Source organism: Trachypithecus francoisi, unplaced genomic scaffold, assembly GCF_009764315.1.
Source record: "Trachypithecus francoisi isolate TF-2019V2 unplaced genomic scaffold, Tfra_2.0 Lachesis_group15, whole genome shotgun sequence".
Classification (NCBI taxonomy): Eukaryota; Metazoa; Chordata; class Mammalia; order Primates; family Cercopithecidae; genus Trachypithecus; species Trachypithecus francoisi.
In genome coordinates this window covers 9,416,388-9,428,590 of record NW_022681460.1, presented here as the reverse complement: position 1 = coordinate 9,428,590, position 12,203 = coordinate 9,416,388, and the positions used below count along the sequence as shown (strand labels likewise).

The 12,203-nt window shown below is 37.3% G+C and overlaps 1 protein-coding gene across 5 annotated transcripts in view; it reads left to right on the top strand.

Moving 5' to 3' along the window:
- MAP3K4 (mitogen-activated protein kinase kinase kinase 4) overlaps positions 1-12,203 on the top strand; it is a 131,192-nt gene that overhangs the window by 101,170 nt on the left and 17,819 nt on the right. For 2 of the 5 annotated variants that reach the window (XR_004442715.1, XM_033234277.1), the window contains exons 11-17: positions 1,394-1,543; positions 3,079-3,240; positions 3,717-3,850; positions 4,705-4,783; positions 5,795-5,873; positions 9,049-9,145; positions 10,261-10,398. Coding sequence is in view for 4 of the 5 variants with exons in the window: in XM_033234277.1 (XP_033090168.1) it covers positions 1,394-1,543; positions 3,079-3,240; positions 3,717-3,850; positions 4,705-4,783; positions 5,795-5,873; positions 9,049-9,145; positions 10,261-10,398 (839 nt within the window). In the remaining variant the exon portion in view is untranslated. The remainder of the gene's footprint in view (positions 1-1,393; positions 1,544-3,078; positions 3,241-3,716; positions 3,851-4,704; positions 4,784-5,794; positions 5,874-9,048; positions 9,146-10,260; positions 10,399-12,203) is intronic. The other 3 variants (XM_033234278.1, XM_033234280.1, XM_033234279.1) reach the window with 3 other exon arrangements.

The window sequence follows — 12,203 nt, the reverse complement described above, 5'->3', positions numbered from 1 at the left end:
AGTAAGAATGAACTGTTAGCCGCTCATGAATGAGGGGTGCAGCTACCCTAGTAATCACAAGTATATACGTCCCAAAAATATGCCTCAGTGTGTTAATAGGTAATTTTGCAGCGTAATTTGTACAATATATCATTCTGTTAAGTTAAATTATTCTGGAATATTTGAAATAAACCGTCTTTCTGGTTTATATCTTTTCTTAGTTCAGTCATGTAGTTAGACCTGTGGAGCTATGATCTAAAAGAAATTATGTCACTAATATAATTTGTAGTTCTAGAAATCCCAGTTCTCCAAGTATTCAGGTTTACTGGTTATTTAATTTTCACTTTTTGTAGTGAAGATTGTCCCCTCCCTACCTAACAGGGACCTTGTGACAGTTTCTATAACTCATTAGTTATAAACTGTGAGCAGCTTTCTCATTTATCTGTGTTCAGCTTAGGAACAGTCATGGCGAGTGTTCATATGCACCTTGAGCTCAGTCTCACAAGAACTGAGTATACACTGGCCTGCTGTGTCCCTTCACCCCAACAACTCTACTTTTATGTTCCGTCTCAGTGAATGGTTCCACTTCACTCACATGTTTAAACCAGAAGTGTGACAGCTAATATAAATTCAGCCTCCCACCTTTCCAGTTAATACCTTGCCAGAAGCATTTCCAGTCAATGATCCTTTCCCTGCATCCCCAGAGCAGCTTCTATAGTCAGAACTTTACCATCCCTCTCCTGAACTATTGCAGTTTCTTACTTTGAGTTTCCCTGCTTCAAACCTCACCTTCTGTCTCTCCAATTCTGTGTTTGTTTTTGTACTTCCAGAATGATCATTTTATAATACATCTGATTGCATCACAGATCTACTTAAAATACTGCAAGGATTCTTTATCTCTTGAAGAACAAAAGTAATAAAGTCTTGATTTCTTAATGTTTTATACATTATAATACATCTGATTGCATCACAGATCTACTTAAAATACTGCAAGGATTCTTTATCTCTTGAAGAACAAAAGTAATAAAGTCTTGATTTCTTAATGTTTTATATAAGGCCCTTCAATTGATGTCTCTTATTCCTACATTTTCCTTCTTCACACTGCTCCAATACACACACGCACACTCACACTCTGCACTAGCAGTACTCAACACTTGAAGTTCTAGGATAGCTCAAAGATGTCCTGCCTGCAGTCCCGAGGGGTTCTTCTCCATGGTGCTGAATATCCCAGCTGTCAATGCCCACTGAAGTGTGTTGCTATGTAGGAGAAGCTTTGCTTAAAAATGACTTTCTGATCAGATGGTTGTTGGCCTGGTATCCCTGAGATTGGCATTGTTTTTGGACTGGTGTTGAACTAGAATAACAACTAGTAACTGGGTTGGTTTTTGTGTCCTGTGCTTGATTTTCCTCCCAGGTGGATAATCTTTTACTAGTTGTCATGCAGTCTGCCCATCTCACAATTCAGAGAAAAGCTTTCCAGCAGTCCATTGAGGGACTTATGACTTTGTGCCAGGAGCAGACATCCAGTCAGCCGGTCATCGCCAAAGCTTTGCAGCAACTGAAGGTATCACGCTGTTCTCTACATTAGCTGAGATTTTTCCTTTTTGATGAAATACTGTGGAAGAGTCAGTGTGTGGTAATGTGTGTAAGGTAATATCATCCAAGGAACTTGAGCTCTTAAATTGACCACCCACTCACCTCTCTTCCCAATACATATTTTCTTACGTCTAAACTACAGATTCTGAGATTCCTGAAGCTGTAGAACTTTGTAATTGGAAAGGATAGAGAATTGAACTTTATGTAACTTATTCATGATGACTACATGACTGGCTAGTGGCAAAGTTGAAAATTTAGGAATATAGGCCTCTTCATTCCCAGTGTAAATTTCATTCTCCTTTCACAATCTCCAGTATTTGCTAGAGGTATTCCATATCAGTAGTGTGTAATAGAAGATTTATTGTTTTGCTTAATAAATCAACCAAATTAAACATAATAGAAAAAAGTTGCAGAGAAGCACAAAGGCCTTTCAAAGTTTATAACAAGCCACAGCCTGGCTGTCTTTTTCCATTATTTTCTGTTTTTGACACTTTCTGTTTTGTATCCCATGTATCAGTCTTGATCTCGTCCACACTTTTGCAGACAATCAGTTACGTCTTCTCACTCACATTAAGGCTTAACTTCTTGAAGAAGAAGCACTCTCTGAAGTTACAAGTCATTTCATAAACATTTGTTTTTCTTCTGTCAGTCTGATTTGTCTAATTTATCTATAAACATTTATTAACTAAATATTTAGGTTCTCTCTCTTTATAGATTGCTGGAAGAATATTTTGTAACCATAGTAAGGGAATTGCCTGATGGAGACCTTGTATGCACTCATGTGTAAGGGTAGAAAGGGAGACCAATTTGGAGCTGTTGTGTTGCCGACAGAGGTGACGAAAGCTCGAGCTATGGCAGGGCTTCTCAGCCTCTTCAGTGTGGACATTTGGGCCGGTAATTCTTTGTTGTGGAGGTCCGTCCTGTGCATTCCAGGACGTGTAGCAGCATTCCTGGCCTCTACTTACCATATCCCAGTAGATTCCACTTTGTCCTCCAAATTTTGACAGTCTAAAACTTCTCTGGACAATGTCTCCAGACGCTGAGGGGAGGGCGAAAAATCCACCCCAGAAGAGAACCCCTGGACTAGAAAGTAGCAGGGACATGAGGACAGCCTGATGCGAGGACACCGTGGAAGTCGTCTAGAAGTACGTGGGCTTTTTCACTCTGTGGAATTGCACCCATACTTATGGTTGAGCATCCGTCCAAGAGGAGAAAACAACAGGTGGTTGATGTATAAAAATATTGAAGATAAAAGCATCTATTCCAAGAGCAGATTACAACTAGACTGTATCATTTTAAATGCATTTTTTCTCTTCTACAGAATGTCAAATAAAATGACATCATTTCTCCTATATTTGGTAATTCCTTTTGATAACTAAAAGTGGCCGAATTGTTTTGTAGTGGTTAATGTCTGTGTGATGATGAACGAAATCTTTCTTTAAAATGTGGTAAGTATTGTATGATTTGCTTCGTTTTGCATTAATCCCGGTTTGGACTCTTTAGAATGATGCATTAGAGCTATGCAACAGAATAAGCAATGCCATTGACCGCGTGGACCACATGTTCACATCAGAATTCGATGCTGAAGTTGATGAATCCGAATCTGTCACCTTGCAACAGTACTACCGAGAAGCAATGATTCAGGGGTACAATTTTGGATTTGAGGTAGGTTCAAAATAAGAGGAAACACACACTACAGTTTAGTAATTGCTTGATAACTTACAGAAAGTTTTAGGAACCTTTTACAGTAAATCTGATATTGTAATCACAGCGTAATCAAGAATATCATCTTACATCACTGCTGTGTATCGGAGATGTTACTGTACTTTTAAACTGTTAGGTAGTTGTCAGACTTTTATTTGGTGCCAACAGCCAACTACTTAACATTTTAAAACTTTAAAGAGGTGTTTTATATCATGAAAGCACATTCTTAATTTAAACTTAGGAGTGAAACATTTATGAAACTGCATATTGAAACACTATACTTTCCATAATTCTTCATAATATTCAAAATATAGAAATTTTAATTGGATTTCACTTTTTGTTTTTAGAAAACATTTTAAACAGACATGGCATTATAGTGGGTGGTATTATTTAATGATCATTTTCTTAATTTTGATATACATGAAATCTTCTTACAGTATCATAAAGAAGTTGTTCGTTTGATGTCTGGGGAGTTTAGACAGAAGATAGGAGACAAATATATAAGCTTTGCCCGGAAGTGGATGAATTATGTCCTGACTAAATGTGAGAGTGGTAGAGGTACAAGACCCAGGTAATGACCAAGTAGGATATTTCTGAAATACGTCATGTGGGGTTGGGAGTATTTGTTCATATATGTCCTATGGGATTTTTTTTTGAGCAGATGACACAGAAGGGAGCACCCTAAACTCTTTGGTGATCAGGTTTTTTTTTTTTTTTTAATGGAAAAATATATAGGGAAAACTACATAATTCTTGGGAAAAAAATTTTTTAAAAATTTGTTCCAAATTGGAGTTGTCTTTAAGGGAACTCATGTTCTCCTTTGACAAGTCTTCCTGATGACTAATGTTTTTTCCTCCCTCGTGAAATTTATTCATTAAGAAACCGTTTTGGAATTTGCAGGGGTGAAATGGGTGAATCATCTGTGAGGCTCAATAGTAGCTCCACTAAAGTAAACATAGTCATTAAAGTGTCATGACTATGTGAAAAATAGCTGAGCGTTCTGTAATTTGTAATGGAGGAGTAGCATGGGGCACTTTTAAAAAGTCATTAAGCAATTTCTCCAAGTTAGAGAAAACACATTTGCTGTGCCTGAGACTCAAGTAGGAACTTTGTGTTACAAAACTCATAAATAATTGTTGAATTACAAATAAATAATTGTTGAATTACAGATGGCACCTATCATGTCTAAAATCCTCTTCCATGCTTCCTATTGGTTTCAAAACAAAATTAAATTTTAAAAAATTATTCTCCTTTCCAAAAGGTCACACTGTAAACTTACTGAACCCAGGCAAAAAAAAAAAAAAAGAAAAGTGTTTTGTCCTAAATAGTAATTATAATTATGTTACTTTTCAGTATTGTACAGTCTAAAACTGCTACAGCATTGTCTTGGTTGTTTTGTGATTGCCGAACTTTTTCATGTACCAGGTGGGCGACTCAAGGATTTGATTTTCTACAAGCAATTGAACCTGCCTTTATTTCAGCTTTACCAGAAGATGACTTCTTGGTATGGAATATTCTAAAGGTTTTTTCATTATAAAATAAGCCAGTCACTCTTTATTTTCTGGTTGTGTATGTTTTATATGTAATAGTGGTTCTTTTTTTTTTTTTTTTGAGACACAGTCTCGCTCTGTCACCCAGGCTGGAGTGCAGTGGCTGGATTTCGGCTCACTGCGAGCTCCGCCTCCCGGATTCACGCCATTCTCCTGCCTCAGCCTCCCAAGTAGCTGGGACTACAGGCGCCCGCCACCTCGCCCGGCTAGTTTTTTGTATTTTTTAGTAGAGACGGGGTTTCACCGGGTTAGCCAGGGTGGTCTCGATCTGCTGACCTCGTGATCCGCCCGTCTCGGCCTCCCAAAGTGCTGGGATTACAGGCTCGAGCCACCGCGCCCGGCCGTAATAGTGGTTCTTACATATTTTTCATGTAATGATAATGCTGAGAAATTTAAAGTACTCCTCATAGCAGAGTAAGATATTTTTTTCTTTTTGTAACATTAGTGTTCAACTAAATCAATGTCTAGTTTGTAAACCCTGGCCCTTCTAACATATTTGGTAGTTTTATATTTTTACTGCTATCGTAGCTGCTGCTTTGGGGCAGAACAAAAATTAGCTCTTTTACCTCAGTGTGCATCATTTGAGAGCATCTCGCTCATGTTAAATATTATCACTGTTAGTCTGATAAATGTCATCAGATTAGCATGATGTTGCTAATAGTGTGAATTCATTTATTTTATTCTCCCAGTAGTAGAGACAATTACATGAGAAGTTCTTTGCTTGTACACATTATTGTGTTATGGGAAGTTGACAGCTAATTTGCTTTTACTTACAAAAAATGAAATACACTGTATTATTTTAAATTACATACAGTTTGTGTTTATACCTATTTTCTTTTAAGCTAACTGAAAATAGTTTGGGTAGCATGTTTTTAAAAATACACTGAAAATTAATTTGTGCTACTTCCATAATTAAGAAAGCATGCCTGTTTTCTCTACTTTTCCCAATTTTTTTTGGTTTCTAGAGTTTACAAGCCTTGATGAATGAATGTATTGGCCATGTCATAGGAAAACCACACAGTCCTGTTACAGGTTTGTACCTTGGTAAGACAGCCGTTACAGCATTTCTTCTGGAACACAATGATTTGAGTGGACAAATCCTCTTGTAATTGCAGTCGTTTAAAATGGTATAAGAGGTGTCTTAACAATATTTAGGAAAACGACAATGAGAGGGACAGAAATGAGGTGTGTAGACAGATAACTCCACAGCAATCTTTCTACATCCGACAGGAAGATTAAAACGTCAGCCATAAGCTATTCCATGCTAGCCAGCAGTATTCAATTAATACATTTTTTTCTATGCCAGTATACCATTCTTTTTTCCCCGTTACCATCTTTTCTGATGGGGAGGAAAGACTGGAGGAGGGTGTTGTCTGCCAAGCAGGAGAAACCACCCCTGCTACAGGTGGCTGCAGATCACTTCCCTGTCCCTCCTTCCTCACCTTTGAGGACAGCAATGTCCATTTCTCCACAGCTGTCCCAAGTACCCACCTTCCCACCAGCTGTAGTAAATTCTGATTTGGTTTTACTCTTTAAAAAATCAAGTTAAGGTATGCTGCTATATATATTACTTTAACTACAATTTTTGATTACAGTTTATGTACAATTTTACAGTCACATTGATTAACGCTTTTACAGTGTATGTCGGAATGTTGAAAACAAAATATATGTCAAAAAAAGCTGTGTCTTATGCCATTCTTGAGATAGTTTGTAAATAAAACAAAACTGTATTTATAGTAAACACCCAAAAATGAAAACTTAGAAATTTTATGCAATTTAAATTACACAAAATATAATTCATAAATGGTACATTTATTGAACATCAACTATATTTCCTATAGGGTACTTGCTAGCTACAGAAAATTAGTAGAATGGGTTTTAATTGTCGGTTTTTTAATCTTCAGTTCATACCTCTTTTTCTCCCAAGGTTGTTGTGAAAATGAAAGTTATCATTTGTAAGACTATTTGAGCATTTTATATAAAGCATGCTATTGTCTTATCAGGCTTTTGCCTAAGCATATTATGAATAATTTTGATTTTCTGATCTCTTAAGACGTTCATGTTTCTCTAAGAACACATGATTGATAGTTCAGTAAGAATTACTTAAAAAATATTTTATTACATAAGGAATCGTTTTCATTGTGGAAAAATTACAACATAGAAAAAGTATCTAGAAAAATATGGAAGATGTACATTTAGAAAATTTATCAATGTAGAAAAAAGATGACAAAAGACCAAAGAAAACCGACTCGTACTTCCTTAATCCCGGGTAACATCTGAGTCGCTCACCTTTCAGTATGCCTGCCACTCCACCCTGCAGTGGGACATTTCATTAATAGCGCTCTCTGGAGACCCACATGGTCCTCTGTCCTCTCAGCCACTGTGGGTTAGTGGAACGAACTGTGGGGACCTGGACAACAATTGACCTGGGGCTGCTCATTTAACATCATTGAGCCTCCCTTTTTAATGAGTGAACTGGATGCTAATGAGGAGTAAATAAGTAATAACATTGTATAAATTCTAGTGTTCCATACACAACAGGGGTCATTTGATTTTGTGTTGTTTTCTTACAAAAGAAATGAATGAAAATGAGAGCACATCAACTGTCATTTTGTTACTGTTGCTTACTTTCTTCCTTTCCCTCTGTTGTAAGCGCATAACAAATAACAACCTGGTATGTAAGCTTCCATATTTTCTGTAGATTCATATAATCACACAAATACATTCTACCTGTACCTTTCTCTGCGAGCATTTCATCACACAGTCATTTATAGGGTGGTTTGTTTACAATTGTAGAAATGTTTCTGTGTCAACAGGTATCGATCTCACTGGTTCTTTTCATTGGCCACACTGTGGCTGTCATGAATGTACTGTAATTCTTTCTACCATTTTTTTTATGGGCTTTTTTTGTTTTGGCCATGAAAAGCATCTCCATAATCAGTGTTTACCAATAGTGAAATGTGAACATCCATTTTGTTTATTAGCCATTTGAATTTTCTTTCCAATGAAGTGGAAAGTTTTGCAGTGTTATGTATACCTCCTATTAAAATAATTGCTTTGTTTCATGCAAAACATATATATGCACATGGTTTTTTTAAACAGAATGTCTTTATTTGTAGGAAAATTTTTACTAATTTTTGACTAGTTCCCAGTATCTTTGCTTAATTACTCACCAAATCATTTTTTTTTTCTTTTAACCTTTGTTACTATTGAATTTCTTCCATTTGCCATTGTAATAGCTAGGATAATGAATCAGAGAGACAAATTGCCTGAGGTTTTTTTGTTAACAGTCCCTTTAAAGTTTTGTAAATTCTGCAAGGGAACTTCAGATCTCTCCATTTTTACTACTTCTGTCTCTCTTGTTTCACCTTATTAATAGGAAACAAAATCATGAAGAAACAGGATTTCCATTTAGGATAAAACTTATTTGGGGTAAAATATATATAGACTGAAAGTATTAACATGAAGAGAAAATATGACATTAAAAATACTAAGAAGGGTTAAAACAGATTGTTAAAAGTCAAGAAGAGAAAAAGCATGTTACGGAGAGTAGGCAAAATATAACACATGTCCATTAATATTGACATCTAGTTATTGGGAAAGTGGAATTGTCAGCATATTTGTAATCACTAGATAAGATCTCTAATTTTAAATTTTATCTAGTTTTAAATTTTTATTTTAAATTTTATTCATATATATCTATTACCAGAATATGTAAAAGAAAAAGAGAAGAAAACATGCTCTTGAAAAAAATAATAACTCAGTTAAATCTACCTGATCTGGTTTAAAGGAACTGGAGTAAAACTCCGTGCACTCAGGAAAATGACAGCGACCTCAAAGGCAGGACCTCTCAAAATGTCACCAGTGACCACAATCTTTTTAACGTGTAGATAACATAAGAACTCCTTTTTATTAGGAGTATCTCTAAAATGAGTTAAATCATTTGTTTAGCTTACATTATGTATGTTTGACTCCAGTATTTTAAAAATGTTTTTTGATGGAGAAAACTGTAAATATATAATAGGGCTTTACTGACTTTTAAAAAGTGACATTTTCCATAATATTTGTATATGTAATATTATTTTTTACTTATATAAATGGACTTACCTTGGTCATTGGCCCAAATAAGTGACATTCCATTTTCCATTTGACTGTTTGGTTTGATGATTTTCTGTGGACCATATTAACAAGTTGCATTTGTTGCCATTTTTGCTGGCAGCCATTCATCGGAACAGCCCCCGTCCTATGAAGGTACCTCGATGCCATAGTGACCCTCCTAACCCACACCTCATTATCCCCACTCCAGAGGGATTCAGGTATTTGGTGCTTGTCTAGTCATTTGCTTTACAGAGTGCTCTCCGATATGCATGCTGATACTTTTGAAACTACTAGATGCTTGCTCTGAGAGCTAAATACCTTTTCCGTGTTGTTCGTACATTTGTAAAAGCTCTTTCTTGCATTATCTTGAAGCCTTTAGTCGCAAAAGAAAAAGATATGCAAATTTAAAACAGACCTGTACCTTTCAAGATAACTTCATTTCTCAGCTTATTTATAACCTCAAGCTACTAAATGCTTTCAGGCTTTGGAGTCATTTTTTCCTTTCCTGCCTTTGAAAAATAACCTTCGGAAAACAAATTTGAATGTGGATAGTGTAGTCAACATTTGAAAACAATACGAAATACCACTGAAAGTGGAGAAAAACTGGAATGACTTTTCCAGATTCAATTTTTATCTGCATATGTAATTACAAAGCAACGTAAACACTAAGTGAATTCAGAAACTATAGTACATTCACGATAACTGCCTTGAATGTGGTGGCATTTCTGCATCTTGAGGTAGTGAGCACCTTCTCTCGCTGTATAATCACTTTTTAAAAGTGTAATTTTATTTAACAATATTTGCTAGATAAGGACCACAGTTATTTATTTTTTTTTTTTTAAAGCTGTGTGGGGACCAGGGTGCAGTGACTCACGCCTGTAATTCCAGCACTTTAGGAGGCCGAGGCGGGAGGATCTCTTGAGCACAGGAGTTGGAGAACAGCTTGGGCAATGTAGCAAAACATCGTCTCCACAGAAAATACAACAAAGATAATAGCTGGGTGTAGTGGCCGTTGCCTGTAGTCCCAGCTACTCAGGAGGCTGAAGCAAGGAGGATCACTTGAGCCCAGGAGGTCAAGGCTGCAGTGAGCTATGATTGCGCCACCGCACTCCAGTCTGGGCAACAGAGTGCGATGCTGTCTCAAAAAAAAAGAAAAGCTTTGAAGTTAGGTTTTTTCTTTTTTACACCTAGACTCAAATCTCAAAGAACAATTTGCATTTTATATTTTTAAACATATTTCACCCCTTGCCATAATTTATTTTTAATTGAAAAAGATTTTCAAGTCCATTCCCTCTTCTCACATGTGTTCCTGAAGCTTTTCTTCTTGTCTTAGCACTCGGAGCGTGCCTTCCGACGCGCGGAGCCACGGCAGCCCTGCTGCTGCTGCTGCTGCTGCTGCTGCCAGTCGGCCCAGCCCCTCTGGTGGCGACTCTGCGCTGCCCAAATCCATCAGCAGTGCCCATGATACCAGGTAGTCTCACCCCACCAGCGTCCCGTACCCTCATCACCCCTCACATGTGCTTGCACAGTGACCATAGCATTAGGGTGTGTGCCGGCTGTTGTTGGGCTGCTTTGCTGTGGTGTGTGAGTGATGCTGTAGGGCCTTCTGCAGGTTGTCACAGCCTGAAGGCTCTGGCACCGACCAGCACGAATAGATACTTGTCTGATGTCAGTATTTCTTTGGAGCTGATATTAGCCAAGATGTCCAAAGACTTTGCGAAGAATAACTTGATGGAGTATCATAGGAAAGGACTGGTCCACAGCAGAAGGGGACATGAGCATTTTGCTTCATGGAGCCTGGAGTCATGAGGTGGTTAAAAGATGACATCTAGTTAATGATCTGAGGTGGTAACATTTTATTTTTTGGGGAAGAGCAGTTTTCTAACCAAATATTCTATTTTAAATAATTGTTGATTAGAAGTAGTTTATAGAACTGGAAAAATGAGTTCATGGGGTTTGTATGTCATATGGACAATAGATCAGTACTTGAGAGAACTCTCAGACAACTTGGCAAGCCCCAGAACAGTTAAGTCTCGCATTGTCTTTTGTATTAGTAAGGAGGGTCTTGTAGGTTTTCCCATTCTAGTTATATTTTGGCAGAGGATTTCTTCATGTTCTCCTATCCTAAGTGGAGGAAGAGCTGTTGTTCTCTCTAAATTTCACCCGTATACCTAAGTAGGAGGAATGCTGTCAGTATTCCCATCTTCCAGTGCAAGTCAAACCAAACTATTTAGGTTGAGGGTATCTGATCTTAAAAGATCAACTTGTGATAGAACCTGGGGCTCTGTGTTCAGCTCTGAGGAGAAAATAGTAGAGTTATCAGGAAGATGATGCCTGGCTTTAGATTTTAAAATAGACTAAAATGTTTTTACACTTACTTTAATAACAGTCTAAAATTTCTACAAATATTTGCAGTCTTTTCACTCATTAATTAATACTTCTAAATTTTAGTGAGAAATGTCTATAACCTAAAAAATGTCAAAGTATTTTACAGCTTAAGCAGTCAACTAAAAAAATTAACAACATTGAACAAATTCCCATTTAGCTTCCTAATTTTTATGTTTAGAGCTTTTCATGGCTGATATCTTCATATATGCTTTTATATCCCTATGAGGGCTGCCAAAACTGTCTTCTTTATTCATGCAGTACAGACTGAAGTGCTTTGGTCTAAAACACAGTCATAATTGAGGAGAGTGCTGGCCCCCTGTGGCTCCTGCCTCCCACACCTGCTCTGTCCATGTTCACATGAGACTGCTCCTGAACTGGATAATGGGGAGTGACCTCCCTCTTTTGAAAGGTTGATGTGCTGTGTTTTAAGGCATTTATAAGTTGGTAGTGTGGTACATTACGTGTATTTTAGTATAAGAGTTAAATACTACAGTTGGCCTTTTCATGGAGTTTAGTCTTTGCATAAGCAGTTTTTCAGCATTTCATCTTAAATGCATAGCATTTCATAAGTATTCATCTTAAGTTTATACATACTTAGACAATCTTGGATGTTTAGAAATTTTAATGGTATCATAGTGTGCTATCTTGAAGGACATTTTTTACGTAGGATTCCCATTCACTTTACTCTCCCTGCTGCATTCAAGCCCTGCGTAAGCCTCAGTGCCTTCACAGTGAGCCTGGTTCGTGGGCCCAGGAGTCACTGGTGGATTCGGCTCACTGCTCCTGAGGCAGACTTCACAGACCCGAGGTCTTGTTTCTCAGCACAGCTGTGGGTTTGTGAATGTGCCACGGGGAGGCAGAATGACACCAGTGTGTGCATCCCTGCCA